The sequence below is a fragment of the Schistocerca serialis genome, chromosome 2 (assembly GCF_023864345.2).
Source record: "Schistocerca serialis cubense isolate TAMUIC-IGC-003099 chromosome 2, iqSchSeri2.2, whole genome shotgun sequence".
NCBI classification, from domain to species: domain Eukaryota; kingdom Metazoa; phylum Arthropoda; class Insecta; order Orthoptera; family Acrididae; genus Schistocerca; species Schistocerca serialis.
This window is the reverse complement of record NC_064639.1, coordinates 579,285,877-579,302,396: the sequence shown is the minus strand read 5'-3', so window position 1 is coordinate 579,302,396 and position 16,520 is coordinate 579,285,877. Positions and strand designations below refer to the sequence as shown.

Below are 16,520 nucleotides of genomic sequence, written 5' to 3'. Positions count from 1 at the left end.
GTAAATGCAACGCTGAGGGTGCCGCCGAACTGTAAACGAAACGTTGAGGGTGCCGATGAACCGTAAACTAGACTCCCATAGTCAAGGCTAAGATTGAACGAGGGCTCTGTAGAGCTGCAGCAGTGTCGAGCGATCTGCACCCCAGTTGGTGTTGCTCAGGCAGCGGAGGGCACTGAGGTGCCGCCAGCACTTCCGCTTAAGCTGACGAAGGTGAGGCAACCAAGTCAACCGGGCGTCAAAAACTAGTCCTAAGAATCAATATGTCTCCACTACATAGAGTGGATCGTCATTAAGATAAAGTTATGTTTCCGGATGAATGGTACAATGCCGACAGAAGTGGATGACACACCTAACTTTGCGGCTGAAAACTGGAAACCCTGTGAATGGCTCCCTGTAGGTGCCGCTCAGCAACACCAGTACCGGAGGAGCAATACAAAATGCAGAAGTCATCCGCATACAGAGAAGGGGAGACTGACGGCCCTACAGCTGCTGCTAGGCTGTTGATGGCCACTAAAAATAGAGATACACTCAATACAGAGCCCTGCGGAACACCATTCTCCTGAATACGGGTGGAACTATGGGAGGCACCAACTTGGACACGGAAAGTACGGAAAAACAGGAAGTTTCAGATAAAAATCGGGAGTGGGCCCCAGAGATCCCACTCATACAATGTAGCAAGGATACGATGTCGCCAGGTCATGTCATGTGCTTCACATAAGTCAAAAAAGACGGCAACCAGGTGTTGGCATCTGGAAAAGGCTATTCAGATGGCAGACTTGAGGGACATAAGATTATCAGTAGTAGATCGACCCTGGCAGAGGCCACCCTGACGTGGAGCCAGTAGGCCAAGTGACTCCAGAACCCAACCCAACTGCTGACACACCAAATGTTCCAGCAGCTTATAGAGAAAGTTGGTGAGGCTGATGGGCCGATAGCTATTCACATCAAGTGGATTTTTACTGGGTTTTAGCACCGGAATGATGGTGCTCCTCGCCATTGTGATGGAAAGACACCATTGCACGAGACCAGTTGAAGATGATGAGGAGATATCGCTTATAGTCAGATGAGAGATGTTGAATCATCTGACTGTGGATCTGATCCGGCCGAGGAGCAGTGCTAGGGTAATGTGCAAGGGTGTTAAGGAGCCCTCACTCTGTAAAGGGGGCATTATAGGGTTCACTATGGTATGTAGTGAACGAGAGGACTTTCCTTTCCATCTGCCGTTTGAGGGTGCGAACGGCTGGGGGGTAGTTCTCCGACACACAAGCTCGAGCATAGTGCTCAGTGAAGTGCTTGGCAATCGTGCCTGCATTTGTAGAGAGCATGCCATTGATGTTAACGCCAGGTACACCCGTTGAAGTCTGGTACCCAAAAGGACATCTGATCTTCGTCCACCCTTTGGAAGGTGACATATGGCACTCAGTAGTCGACACATACCTCTCCCAACACTCTTTAATTGCCTCAGTGACTTCCGGCAACCACCATGGGACTGTCTTTTGCTGGGAGCACCCTAGAGAACGAGGAATCGCATTTTTCGCCACAGAAACGATTGTTGTAGTGACCCGCTCAATCACAACATCATTGACACCATGTGTGGGAGGTTCAACGGTGACAGCAGAGGTGAAGGCTACTCAGTCTGCCTTGTTTAAAGCCCATCTGAGTAGACATCCATGGGCACGACGCCAGGGGTGTGACAGGAAGATGGGGAAGTGGTCACTACCACACAGGTCATCACGTGCTCTCCACTGGATAGATGGGAGAAGTCCTGGCCTGCAAATTGATAAATCAATGGCTGTGTAACTACCATAAGCCACAATGAAATGTGTGGCGGCCCCAGTATTTAAGAGGCAGAGGTCGAGCTGTGACAGTAAATTTTCGACATCTCTGCCACGGCCAGTAAGCATGGTGCTACCCCACATGGGGTTATGGGCATTAAAACCTCCCAAAAGTAGGAAGGGTTTAGGGAGTTGATGTATCAGTGCAGCCAACGCATTCAGGGGTACCGCACCATCTGGAGGGAGATATACGTTGCAGACAGTTGTTTCCTGCATCGTTCATATCCTGACAGCCACAGCTTCAAGAAGAGTTTGAAGGGGCACAAGTTCACTACATACAGAGTTCAGGACATAAACGCAAACTCCACCTGACGCTATTACAATCGCTACAGTTATTGTAATATCCCCTGTAGCTGCGAAGGACCGGTGTCCGCATTGCCAGGAAACAGGTTTCCTGGAGGGCAATGCAGAAAGCAGGTGTAAAGCCATAGCTCAGCCAGGTGGTGGAAAAAACCACCGCAATTCCACTGGAGGATGACGTGATCGTCAGACTGGGAAGGCATGAAACACTCAATGAGGCAGTCTACACCTCAGGGTCACCTGCTGCCACCGACTTATTTCCTGAACAGGCTACATCCATTGTGTCTGAGGGTCTGGTGAGATCTAGGTCCTCAGCAGATGCCACGATCTTCACCTCATCCTCGGACGCAGAGCTTGTAGGCAGCGGTGGTGAGGGTGCCACCACAATTCCATTGGTTTTGGGGGGGTCTTCTTTCTGGATTTCTCTTGCTGATCCTTGGGTTTCTCTGGCTGGGAGGGCGTCACTGATTCCGTCTCCAGGACAGAGGACGATCGTTAAGCCCTATGACCAGCTGCTTTTGGGCACTTCAGCCACTGGTGTGTGTCATCTTTCCCACTAGCAGAAACCTGGGAAGGGAGTGATCCAACGGACCTATTCCTGGTGAGAGGAGCCGAAGAAGACTTACACTTCTCCGGCAGAGAAGTGGGGACTGGTATCCCAGATGGTTGGGGGGACAGTGCTCCCAAGATAGGTGGTGAGGGAGCAACAGGGAGGGAAGTGCCCCCCACCATCAAGGGGGCAGGTGTAGTCTTCCGGCTTCGAGAGCCGACTGGAACTCGTGTACTGTTCTCGTAGTGGCGGCATAAGAGGAGGTCATAGCCACAGGATGTAGGCGCTCAAATTTCCTCTTAGCCTCAGTGTAGGTCAGTCGGTCCAGGGTCTTGTATTCCATAATTTTCCTTTCTCACTGTAAAATCCTGCAGTCTGGTGAGCAAGGGGAATGATGCTCTCCGCAGTTGACACAGATGGAAGGCGGGGCACATGGAGTATTGGGGTGGGATGGACGTCCACAATCTTGACATGTGATGCAGGAGGTACAGTGGGAATACATACGGCCGAATTTCCAGCACTTGAAGCACCTTAACCTTCTCGTGTAATGTGTCACGCTCAAAGGCCAAGAAGAAGGCACCAGTGGCAACCTGATTATCCCTCGGACCCCAACGGACGCGCTGGATGTAATGGTGTGCAGCTCATCATCGGACTGCAAAAGACTTGCCACAAGCAAGTAATGCCCGTGACTGGGCAGAGGATGCCATTTTTATCAAGACTGACTCTGACCGCATTTTGGATAAGCCCTCCAACTCCCCATACTTGTCATCTAAATACTTACTTACTTACTCCTCAGCTCTACAGCCCGTGAAGGGCCTTGGCCTGCATCACAATATCCTGCCATTCTATCCAATCCATGGCTTTCCATCTCCATCCTCTGACACCCAGCTTTTTCATGCCTTCTTCAACTCTATCCACCCATCTCTTTCTGGGGCGTCTCCTCCGCCACCTGCCTCCAGCCTTGCCATCAAAAATCCTCTTACATGCTCTGTCGGACATAATGAATGTTAGGACCCGACGTGGAGCTGACTGCAATTCAGACCACCATCTAGTGGGAATTAAATATAGGCAAAGGATCTCACTATTGAGTATACAAAAAGACCACAAACAAAAGAGGTTTGACATTAAGAAACTGAAGTTAGAAGAAATACGGAGAGCATACCAGACGAAAACAGAAGAGAGCATTAAGAATGAGACTGACACATCAAATGAATATGTAGAAGTAATGTGGAAACGATGTAAGACTGCAATCCTAGAGGCAGCTGGAGAGGTTTTGGGACATGAACAGGCTCAAAGGAAGGAAGATTGGTTTGACGAAGAATGTATGAGAAGAATTGAGGAATGTAATATAGCACGAATGAAATTATTGCAGAGAAGAACTCGAGCAAATCTGAATGAATATAATAAAAAGTGGCGTGAAGTGAAGAGGGTCTGCAGACAGAAGAAAAGAGCACTAGAAAAGAAAAAACTGGAAGAAATTGAACAGCTAGAAGAGAAGCAAAGTCGCGAAATGTACCAAAAGATTAAAGAAGGAAAGACTGGGTTCCAAGCCAGGACAAATATGTGTAGGAACAAAGAAGGCGATTTTATAGGGGAGAGTAATAAAATATTTGACAGGTGGGCAGAATACTTCCAAGAGTTACTGAACCCAGAAGTAGAAGGGTTAGAATGAGAGGAACTGGTGGAACTAACTTACTATGGACCAGAGGTCTTAACACCAGAATTTACACTGGATGAAGTGATGCAAGCCATTAGGACCTTAAAAAACAATAAGATCAGATCCAGGCCGAACTTCTCAAATATGGTGGGGAAACGCTGTGGAAAACAATTCATAAAATAATACTGAATATCTGGCAAGAGGACGGAATGCCTAATGAGTGGAAAACAGCTATAATGTCCCCCATACATAAAAAAGGAGATAAATTAAACTGCCAGAACTATGGAGGAATCTCCCTACTAAATACTACATATAAAGTTTTCTCCAAGATTCCAACCAGCCGTCTTACTCCATATGTGGAAAAGAGAGTTGGAGACTATCAGAGTGGCTTTTGAAGAAATAGGTCAACTGACCAGATATTCACACTGTGCATACTACTTGTCCTCTAAATGCTCTACAAAAAAACTGAGGCTTCATTGAGACAAAGGAGTCCCCAGCAGCTCTCACACACACAAGGTACCGGGGCGAATAAGGTTCGGTGCCATCCTTAGCCTGGCGTTCCTCCCATGGTGTGGCCAGGGAGGGGAACAATTTAGGATCATACTTCCTTGCACTGTACTGAGGCCTGGAACACTTAGAGACTACTGGAATTTGATCACCAGCAAGTGAAGACATGGTATGCTTCATCACGCATCATCTGGCTGATGCTACCCACTCTGACCAGGAGCCCTTTCCACGGGCACCATCCTGACCAGGAGCCCTCTCCACGGGCACCATCCAGCTGCAGCAAAGGCCACCTGGCAGGATGGCCACTGTCGCTAGTTCCAATGCCCCAGGGCAATGGGCATCTACTCCTTGGCATACATGGGGAGTTAATGGTGCAGGCATCAGCAGAGTGATCCCTGTGTAGTCAGGGGGCTACAACCAACAGGGTACATGGCGGCCCCACCACAACGGACTGACTACCATGCTGGATATGAGGTGCAAAGAATTCCATGGTCATTGCCTGCGCAGAAAACGATACTGCATAGTGGGTAGAGGAAAACGCACCCAGGAAAGTGCCCTCGTCCAAGAGATGGAGGATGAGTGAGACCGCAATGCCTCGACGAAAAAGTGAGGTAAAGATCTCAAGGCAAAATGGACCTGATGCACCATGTAAGGCACCCTCCCCAACTGGCTTGCCCTTCAGGAAAATTTTGATTGATGGAGGTCAAACCCTGCAGGGGACCATACTAATCCCCAGGCCCGCAGGGGGTGGGGGGGCTGTTGAGCAAAGCAAGAGATCAATGGCAGAGAATGACCCAGTTGCAGTGTAAAAGTGCGTGCTCTGTCCCCTATTTAGCAGATTCGCACATGATGATGTAAGAAGCCTCTCAACTGCTCTCCCTCGGGGACAGGTAGTTGCAGAGCCCCAGAGTACATTGTGTGCATTTAAATCACCCCAGAGGATGACGGGGTGGGGGAGCTGTGTAAGATGGTTATTGAGAGCCTCTTTGTCAAGCCCATCATGTGGCAGCATATAAAGGTAACATATTGTCAATAGATGACGCAAGTGCACTGATATGGCAACTGCTTGTGATTTCGTGGTCTCTCTCTCTCTCTCTCTCTCTCTCTCTCTTCCACTCAGGTCGTCCTCTTGTGGAGGACATAGCCCCAAAGCTCAGGGGTGTATGACTGATGAAAAAGAGTGTCCTGGAGAGACAGACACAGTGGTCTACCCTGAGATAGTAGACAAAGTTTCTCCACATGCGTCCTGAACCCCTGCAAATTCCATTGAAGTATGGGAACCCTCTATCACGGGGGTAGCATGTTCATCCTTTCTCTCCACTGGGGTGTGGAAACTGGAGCAGGTGGAGGGGCAGTTTGGGTCGAGATTGCCCCACACATCCCTCAAATTCCATCAGCTCTGGGGAAGAGTCAGATGAAGCATCTTGTAGAATCAGATCGACATGGTTGGATGGTTTACCACTTGACTTCACTTGCTGTTGCTGCTTTACAGTAGCTTTTCGCAGTTTTGTGGGCTTTGCTTGAGCCGGAGGAGGAGTGGTAATGGCTGTCCTGGGCTACTGAACAGGCTCAGGTAGTGCCTGGGGCTCACTCGAGTTGGCCACTGCACCTTTGTCTGCTGTTGTGCTGTTGTTGGGGGGAGGGGGGGGGGGCTACAGGTGTTGGAACATTTGCTGCCTTGCAAGTGCACTGACATGTGCAAGTGTTTGTGCCATCACTCACCACCTCCGTTTGCATAGAGGCATCAGATTTCCGAATAGGCTTCTGAAGAATGGTCGCAAAAGACGTAGCAAACATGAAAGCCTGTATGGACTTTTAAATGTTTTTGGCCTCACCACAGGAGATACACTTAGTTGTTTTTATTTCCTGTACCTTGCATTCCTCTAGAAAGATACTGCAATCCCTACTCCAAACAGAGTTTGTCCAGAGCAATTGATACAATTAGCTGGAAACAAGCAACCAACTCCTTCATGAGTGGCCTTACCATAGTTGCCACATGTCACTTCTCCTTTACACCCGAGGGCTGTATGCAAAAAAAGCTGGCATTTAAAACAGCCCATTGGGTTTGGGACATACGGCCGTATGTTTAGGCGAAGAAAGCCTGCTTGATGTGATCTGGGAGTTTGTGGGTGTTGAAGGTAAGAACGGAGGAGTCAGATTTCACCAGATTTCCATCCACCATTTTCATAATGTTCTGAACATCCGCAATTCCCTCTGGAGCCCACTCACTCTTCAGTTCTTCGAGTGGTTCATCAATGAGGTCCCTAAGTGATTTAACACCTTTGCTGAAGTTCAGAGCTGTGGAGCTCTGAATTGATGGCATATTTGCGCAGGCACTTAGCACTCTGTAGGTTAACAGCTTGTTGGGAACCATATGTTTAAACCAACACCGTCCCATTTTGTAACCGCTTTACAGATTTTAAAGTCCCGGCAATTCCTTCTAAGCCCTTCTAGATGTAAAAAGGCAAGACCTTGAAACTACCTTCTTTCCTTTTTATTATTAATAACACATTCTGATTACTAGCCTGTGTTCTGTTACTCTTTACTGTTGTGTGCTGCCTTACTCTCGCATCGCAGGGCTGGCTAAGCCCTCTTATTAATTGGGGTGTTAGTACCTTCCAGCGGCCTAACCATCCCACTGGGAGGAGGAAAAGAAGATTTCAGAGGATCCACTTCGGTCCCACAAGCAGCTAGGGAAATAAGGGTCCACTTAAGACAGAGCCCCACGTGCCCAAGTAAGCCTTATACAACTGAGCTGCAGCAGGTTCTCCAGAAGTTGCCCACTGATGACTGTTCCACCTCAACAGCCACACGCGGTCAAGCCAAGATCCCCGTTCCCTGAGACACACAATGTTCCACTGCCAAGCCTCACAGTGGTCGCTGAAGCATGCCCAGAGATTACGGTGACAGGAGACTGGTGGCACTGACCAGTCCCCAGCTCAGGAACCCCAGGGTCACCAAGCCCATACTCAGCAAATGAATGCTGAGCCCCTGAGGAGGGCACCATACCAAACACTGCCGTCTGAGTTGTGATGTACAACACTAGAGCACTCTTGCGGTTATTTCTACCTGTTACAGAGAACTGCAACTCGTCATATACATACCCACTGATGGTGTGGATGTGTACAAAGTTTCACAGACATTCAACCATGTCTTCCGCATGCTTGACATTTTTGTCAGGTAATGTATCTATGTATCAGTTAACTTTTATGTTTTCATGTTGTATTCAGTTGATATATCTAATAATAAAGTAGTATTTGGATGTTGGGTAAGTTGTGAGGGTGAGAAGTAGTTAAAAATCAAAGTTCTCCCTTCCACTCTTACACGATTTAAAAGGTGAGCATGTATTTTTTTTTTTGTAAAAATACTGAAGTGAAGAACTATTTGAAAATATGTAAATTTCAGAAAATACATATACTGTTTCCAAATGTTCTGGAAATTAATCTAAGGATGTTCTTGCATTTCTTAAATGTTATAGGAATGTTTGTAATTTTCTTTTTTTTTTTTATAGATATTTTAGAATTGGAACTCTGATGCTTTTGAAATATGATCTAGAACGATCTGCAAGAACTGGAAATACTCAATGATATGTTTGAGAACTTTCAGTCTCAGAGTATAAAATGCTAAATTAGATAAATATTTGTAATAAGTAAAAAAGAAAGTGAATATACACTGAAGAGCCAAAGAAACTGGCACACCTGCCTAATATAGTGTAGGGCCCCCAAAAGCACGCAAAACTGCTGCAACATGTCATTGCATGGACTCTATTAACGTCTGAAGTAGTGCTGGAGGGAACTGATACCTGAATCCTGCAGGGCAGTGCATAAATCTTTAAGAGTACGAGGGGGTAGAGATCTCTTCTGAACAGTACATTGCAAGGCACCCCAGATATGCCCAATAATGGTCATGTCTGGGGAGTTTGGTGGCCAGTGGAAGCGTTTAAACTCAGAAGGGTGTTCCTGGAGCTACTCTGTTGCAATTCTGGACGTGTGGGGGTGTCACATTGACCTGCTGTAAATTCCATGGCTATTCACAATGGACATGAATGGATGCAGGTGATAAGACAGGATGCTTACGTACTTATTACCTGTCACAGAGTCATATCTAGACGTTTCAGGGGTCCCATATCACTCCAACTGTATATCCCCCACACCATTACAGAGCCTCCACCAGTTTGAACAGTTCCCTGCTGAAATGTAGGGACCATGGATTCAAGAGGTCATCTCCATACTCGTAGATGTCCATCCGCTTTATACAATCGGAAACGAGACTCTTCCGACTAGACAACATGTTTCCAGTCATCAACAGTCCATTGTTGACGTTGACGGGCCCAAATGAAGCATAAAGCTTTGTGTTGTGCAGTCATCAAGGGTACATGAGGGGGCCTCCAACTCCAAAAGCCGATATTGATGATGTTTTGTTGAATGGTTCGCACGCTGACACTTGTTGATGCCCTAGCATTGAAATCTGTGGCAATTTGTGGGAAGGTTGCACTTGTGTCATGTTGAATGATCCTCTTCAGTCATTGTTGGTCCTTTTCCATCCACAGTGATGTCACAGATTTGACATTTTACTGGATTCCCGACATTCGCAGTACATTTGTGAAATGGTCGCGTGGGAAAATCCCTACTTCATTGCTATGTCGGAGATGCTGTGTTCCACCGCTCGTGCGCCAACTATAATACCACGTTCAAACTCGCTTAAATCTTGATAACCTGCCATTGTAGCAGCAGTAACCGATCTAACAACTGCACCAGTCATTTGTTGTCTTATAAAGGCGTTGCCGACCTCAGCCTCGTATTCTGCCTGTTTACGTATCTCTGTATTTGAACATGGATGCCTATGCCAGCTTCTTTGGTACTACAGTGTATTAACATGAGAACTGAAATGATAAAGATGACTTGCTTCAAAATCGGAACATTTTATATGAATGAGGCTGAATCAAAGTGATAGTAAGCATGAAAAAATTCATATAGCTACTTTTTCCACTACTGGTAGAAAAAATAAATATTAATTAATTAATTAATTTATCTATTTAAAAAACAGAATTGGTTAATGACTCCCCGAGTGAGCCTCTAACAACACAAATGTTTAAAGAAAATGTTTAAAGAGAACCTGACTGAGCAAATTTGGTCGAGAAAAGTTAGACTGGCAGTTGCTCTTGAAAAGCATCAAAGACCAAATAAAACAAATTTATGAAAAAGTATATTAAGCAAATTCCACTTAAACTGGTATGTCTAATGTTTATATCTTTACATGATGTGCAAATCCTTTTTGAACAACTGTATTAAACCACACCGATTATAATCCACAAAATGTCTTAAATACTTCCTTCTCTGTTAGCCAGCACTTCGTAGTTTTTACATCTACAACACATTAAAGAAATTACGTGTTTATCATCTCTAGAAATTGTGTGTTTATTATCTCTACAATGCTAAACACAAAATTGTTCAAAGAATCACTCATTTCACAGAACTAAATGAAACGTGTTTTCTGTAACAAGTATAGGGGAGCAAGAAACTATATAGCACTCACGAGGTACTTAGCAGTGTTTGATCGGAGCTTGTCTGAGAAACAGCTGCTTGTATGGCTCTTCGGCGTTCCTCTAGACTTTCTGCAACCTTTGGCTTAAGCTTGTGGGAAGACAGCAGTTGCTGTGATACTGGTCCACTGAGTTGCTGAATCTGCTCCAAAATCAGTACCTGCACAGTCGGTAACATGTCAAGTAACTTCACCAAATTTTCAGTGCATTGACAATATTGATATACTTATGGTTTCTATAATGTATATTATGTTATTTAAATGATCAATAGTATAAGGAAGGATTAAAAATAAGTGTCCCATTTAGTTGGGGCATCAAGTCATTGATAAATGCAATAACAAGACAGAGTTTGTATGGCGCCTTTTTCAGAGTTAATAGAACACACACACACACACACACACACACACACACACACACACACACACACAATCTTTGTGGCTACAGTACTCCAGTTGACTGTAGCTATGCAGATGTATGTGTGCGTGTATATGTGTTCTCCTGCCTCTGAAGGGGGATTCACCTGCAAATTCTCAGTCTTGTTTACGCATTTAATGACGACTCAACATGTCAACTATATGATGAGTTGTTACAACTCACTCCTTCTATTATATATTTTTCACCAACGTCTCTCCATTACCATAAAAGTATAACGAGGTCAAGAAGTTTAAGAACACACACCCATAATTACAATGATCTAAATCTTAAAACATTTTGGCTTGTATAATCACTGTAAAGGAATGGAATCCTCTTGAGCTATGAAATTACACTGTTTTAAACAACTAGTTTTGAAAGGTAAGTGTTGCCATAAATCAGCATTTACACTGATTCCCAAGCTAACTATTTTCTTTATTTCACTTACTAACGTAGCTTCAATATTTTTTTTAAGTTTTCCATAGGGGGGAGTACACTTCGCAGAGAGCAGTGAGCTATAGCTCAGTGCAACTTAGTACCAAATTAAATGTAACAATATAATGAAAAGGATAGTTTCTACTCACCAATAGCAAAGATGCTGGGTTGCAGAAAGGCACAACAAGAAGACTGTCGAAAAGTTAGGTTTCGGCCAACAAGGACTTAGTCAAAAGTACACAACATACACACACGCACACACTCACGCAAATGCAACTCACACACACATGACCACACTCTGTCAGCTGGTGCTAGTCTGGATTGTGTGTATGTTGTCTACTTTTGAGAAAGACCTTGTTGGCCAAAAGCTAACTTTCCAACAGTCGTTTTGTTAGGTCTTTCTGCGACTTAGCATCTCCGCTAACTGGCGAGTAGCAACTATCCTTTTCATTATATTGTTACATTCCATCCTGGATTTTCCATTCTTAGTACCAAATGAGGTAGTTGAGGGCTACTGTACATCCACCTAGGAGGACTACTCAACAATAATTATAAAGAAAACATTTGCCTAATTCTTGTTAGTGTTTACAATTCATTAAAGTGCAAGTGGTGAGACAAATCCATTTAAGTCTGATTAGTCAGGTTGCACTTACTACATAGATTTATTGTAGCCAGTGAACATAATTACAGCATCTTTCTTTCTCACATTATTTTTCTAAAGATCATTTCTACAATTATATGTAATGTTCTTCTAAGCCAGCAGGACTGGAAGCAGAAAGTTAAAATTGGGGAAATTAACCCAAATTAAGACCCTCTAGAATCTGAAGCATTATCACTGATTTGAATCCTTTCAATAACTGGAAAATGAAGTTCAACTGGTTCTTATCTGTTTCAAATAGTCCAAAACTGTTGGAAATTGAACCACTCAACATCTGACAATCATACTAATGACATACATTTATGTAAACAATATTTTACTGAATATCAGAATAGAATTTGGTAGTGGTGAATAACTTGGCTTCAGCTGTGTTAGGTACAGATGTGCATACTACCTATTGATAACATGTGAAAATTTGTGGCAGAAAGGGATTCAAATCTGGATTTCCTGCTTATCGCAAGTGGTCACCTTAACCGTTAGGCAATCTGTGCATGCATGCCGGAATGACCTGAATTTCCACATGTCATACAATCTACATCTCAATGCCACAGTCTCCTACATTCATCAATAAATGCTTGCAGACATTCTCTGTATTCCCATACAAGTGAGAATGAGACTATGACAAATTGAGACCTGTGACTTTATTGTGTTTCCTCCACCTCAGCCTGTAATATTTACTTTACCTGCAAGTAAATATTACATGCCAAGGTGGGCAAAAGACAATAAAATCACAGGTCTCAATTTGTCACAATCTCATTCTCACTAGCGCGGGAATACAAAGTACTGTATAACTGCAAGTATTTAGTGATCAATGTAGGAGACTATGTCATAGGGACATAAATAGGGATATACTCTGTGTAACATATGGAAGTTCGAGTTGGTCCCAAAGGCGTTCAGGTGACTGCTCGTGATAAGTGGGAAATCTAGGTTTGAGTCTCAGTCTGGCACATATTTTCATATTAGACACATATGTGTCTGTAATTCTTTTGTGTACAGATTTTCATATGTTACCAATAGGTACTACAATAATATTATGAAAAGGATAGATTGCTAGTTACTGTAAAGATGGCACATTGAACTGCAGACACCCATGATGAAAAGACTGTTACATATTAGCTTTCAGCCAAAGCCTTCTTCAGAAAAGAGAAATGCACACACATTCACACTAGCAAGTACACCTCACACGTACAACAATCCTCTCAGGCCACTTTGGCCATATGGCAGTGGTCATGTGTGTGTGACGTGCTTGTTTGTGTGAACGTGTGTGCATTTCTCTGCAAGCACACTTCACACACACACACGATGGCTACCTCAGTCCACTTTGGGCAGTCAATAGTTATTAGAGTTGTATTTCCCGGGAAATCCTGTATTTTAGCTTTTTTTTGTATCATTTTGAATTCATCCTGTATTTTTCCAACTTTTGCATTGGTCGTTAAAACAATTTATTTTGCGTGACACGCCACGGCTTTTCCTATTCTCTCTAACCTTATGGTGAACAAGTACTCCGTTCCTAGAACTGTATGGTCACTTCTCCATTGATGCGAAGTGAAGGTACTTTTTAATGTCATTTTTTGAATTTGTAGATGTAGGGGGAAGTGAAATTCATCTACATTTACCAAATAGATGCACTTTCTTTAATATGAGCAGTTGTCAGAATCATTACAAATTGGGAACCCATTAAAAGTTACATGAGATGTATGATTGTCGTCCCAAAGCTCTGAAGTTATTTTTATGGGATTCTGATGACACTGAAAGACAGTTAACCTTGGACATTTATTCAACATTTTTTCCAGATTGGTGCAGTTGTTCTAGAATGTTCTAATTTTTTAGAACAGCCTGATGTTACTATAATGTAAACTTTTGATGCAGCCAAGACTCTGTTTAGTAAAACTGAGCAAAGAATGAGATATTCTGGTAGTGGAGCAAAAAAAGTTTTTAATAAGTTAACTGTTTCAGAAAACGCCTTGAAGATAATCTTATGGACTTTTAAGTCTAATTGAAAACATATTTAGTCAAGAATTTCAAATTTGAAGATCATCTGCCAATGGCAGTACAATCTTGGATGCCTCTTTGTCTATGGTCCAAGCTAAAATTTAAGCATTTTCAAGAAGTAACTGACTCATTTCGGTTAGATGATGTCATTGAAGATTGTCTGCATGATGAACATTGCAGCACAGAAGATTATTTTGAATCAAGGGTTGTCCACAGACGAGAATGCAAGCAGATGGTGGCTTAATGTTTTCTGTACCTTGAGAGCAACACATGTTCACGTTCTAAATTTGCTAAAAGTAGTTGGTTTGTACTAAGAATTATTCCTAGTTCAAATGATGAGGCAAAAAGTATTTTTCCCCTAATGAACCATAAATAGACCGAATTACACAACAAATGCACCCCCGAGCTTATAAAAGCAGCAGTGAATTTTTATTTCATCTGTATAGAATGCTTTACATATGAAAAATCGAATTCAAAATGCATAGTCGTAGCCTTCCTTCTTGATCCCTTCTTTTCCCAGTAAAAAGTTGGCAACCCTAGTAGCGGTCGTGTATGCGACACATGCCTGCTTGTACGAATATGTGCGCTTCTCTTTTCTGAAGAACGCTTTGGCCAAAAGCTAGTAAGTAACAGTCTTTCATCAGGCCTCATTGTGTCTGTATGCAACTCAACATGTTATCTTCACAGCACATAGCAATGTCTCCTTTTTTTCATGACATTGTTGGTATTCCAACATGGACTTTCCATCTAGCAATGTCTCCTTTTTTTCACGACATTGTTGGTATTCCAACATGGACTTTCCATTGATCAATAGGTAGTACACTTATATCAAACACAACTGAGGTCAACTATGCTTACCTTTCCATAGGCATCAACATCAATTGGAAGCTTATAGTGCTTCAGCATTGCAATGAAGTCGCGTGTTTCTTGTAAAAGTCGTGTAAAGGAAAGTGCAATTTCATCAAAGTACACTACTTCAGATATGCACTGCAGTAATTTCGCACGAAGTGCCTCTGGACATGGTCTAGAACCTAAAGGGAGAGAAAAAAATCCTGAGTGTATGTTATTCATATACTTTTAACACAAAGTTATTAACTTTTACAATCAATGTCATACGATTAACAGGAAGAGAGAATGTTAAAACTCTACAAATACAATTGTTTGGAATGGTGGACGAGAGAGAGAGAGAGAGAGAGAGAGAGAGAAGGAAATATGGATCTGAATCTGTGGTTATGCAGTAAATTCATGTTGGGATATCTATGGATTAATTTTTGAACATACTGATGTGTCTCCATGGGTAGTACTACTACATTCCTTGATGGCCAGTTTGTTTATGGAGTACTTTGAGGAAAAGCTACTGGAATCTGTTTATTTCAAACCCACAGTATTTTGGAGGTACGGTGATGACAAGTTTGGAGTGCAGCCCCATGGTAATGATAAATTACAGGGATTTTTAAACAATCTAAATTCTATACAGGAAAAATTCAGTTTACAGTGGAAATCAAAAAATGCTTTCCAATTTGGATGTTTTGATTGGTTGCAAAAATGATATAGCACCTTGGGACAAGAGTTCATCCAAAGCCTATTGATATGGACTTATGTTTACATGCAAATAGGTGCCACCATCCTTCCCAATCAGTGAGTGTCCTCAGAGCAATGGTTCACAGAGCACATACCATTGCTGATGAGAGCAGTCTGCAGCACAAACTTCTACACTCATAGGGAGTTTTTGAAGCAGGTGGGCACTCTCCACAAGACATACATTACAAATAGGTCAGATCTTCATCAAGAACAAAGTTAAAGCGTTTGTCACCCTCTACCGAAGACAGCTGTTCTTTTGGGTTCCATCAATGATGACCTGATACTCTGCAAGGTCAGGGTTTACAAGATCCACTGTGGGCGTGGCCTTTTGTACGTAAGGCAGACAACTTGTACAGTCCATGAATGAAGCACAGAATACTGTAAGTGCACCCACCTGTTGCAGCCCAGTAGACTGGCTGTGGTGGAGCTCACTCTACACAGCATGAAAATGTCAAAACTGTAGTGTTGTCTTATGTTTTTGGGACTCTGGTGAAAAAAAAAAAAAACAGTAGAAAATCATTTGTCAAAGAAATTAGTTAACAGAGATAGCAGATTCAGCCAGGACAATTGAAGTATCCAGTACTCTCTTCAACAGACTCACAAAGATGTTGCTACACTGCATCTCATAATGATAAATCTATATCAAAGCATAAATTGACTGTTTAACCACAGATTCATTCATGCATCTTCCTTTGCCAGCAATGTGACGTTTCTGGTGCTTGTGTATCTACAGTACCATGCACAATGACTCAGTCTGCAGGTTTAAAATGACAGAGTTCATGTAGTACTTACAACCTATCGGCTCACTCTGGAAGATGGCTGGAAGGAATGTGGTCAAAATATTAGGAAAAGAAATAAGTTTTATATCATTGCAAGCTAAAACTGAATGAAACCATCTAAAGCTGTACAGGAATTTGAACTGCTATCTCCTCTGTAATGTTTGTGGCCAAGTAGAACAACACACTATGATTGATGTGCCCAGTGAGCCAGCAACAATGGAACTTCATCAAGTCGAATAAACAAAACATATCAGTTTCCTAGAATGATGAGTT

General features: G+C 43.1%; 1 protein-coding gene across 1 annotated transcript in view; it reads right to left on the bottom strand.

The window, feature by feature from the left end:
• The window catches only part of LOC126457585 (TATA-binding protein-associated factor 172), a 291,210-nt gene that overhangs the window by 200,255 nt on the left and 74,435 nt on the right, over positions 1-16,520 (bottom strand). The window contains exons 15-16 of the mRNA XM_050094016.1: positions 14,746-14,918; positions 10,385-10,551 (exon numbers count right to left, since the gene is read on the bottom strand). Of these exons, the coding sequence (XP_049949973.1) occupies positions 10,385-10,551; positions 14,746-14,918 (340 nt within the window). The remainder of the gene's footprint in view (positions 1-10,384; positions 10,552-14,745; positions 14,919-16,520) is intronic.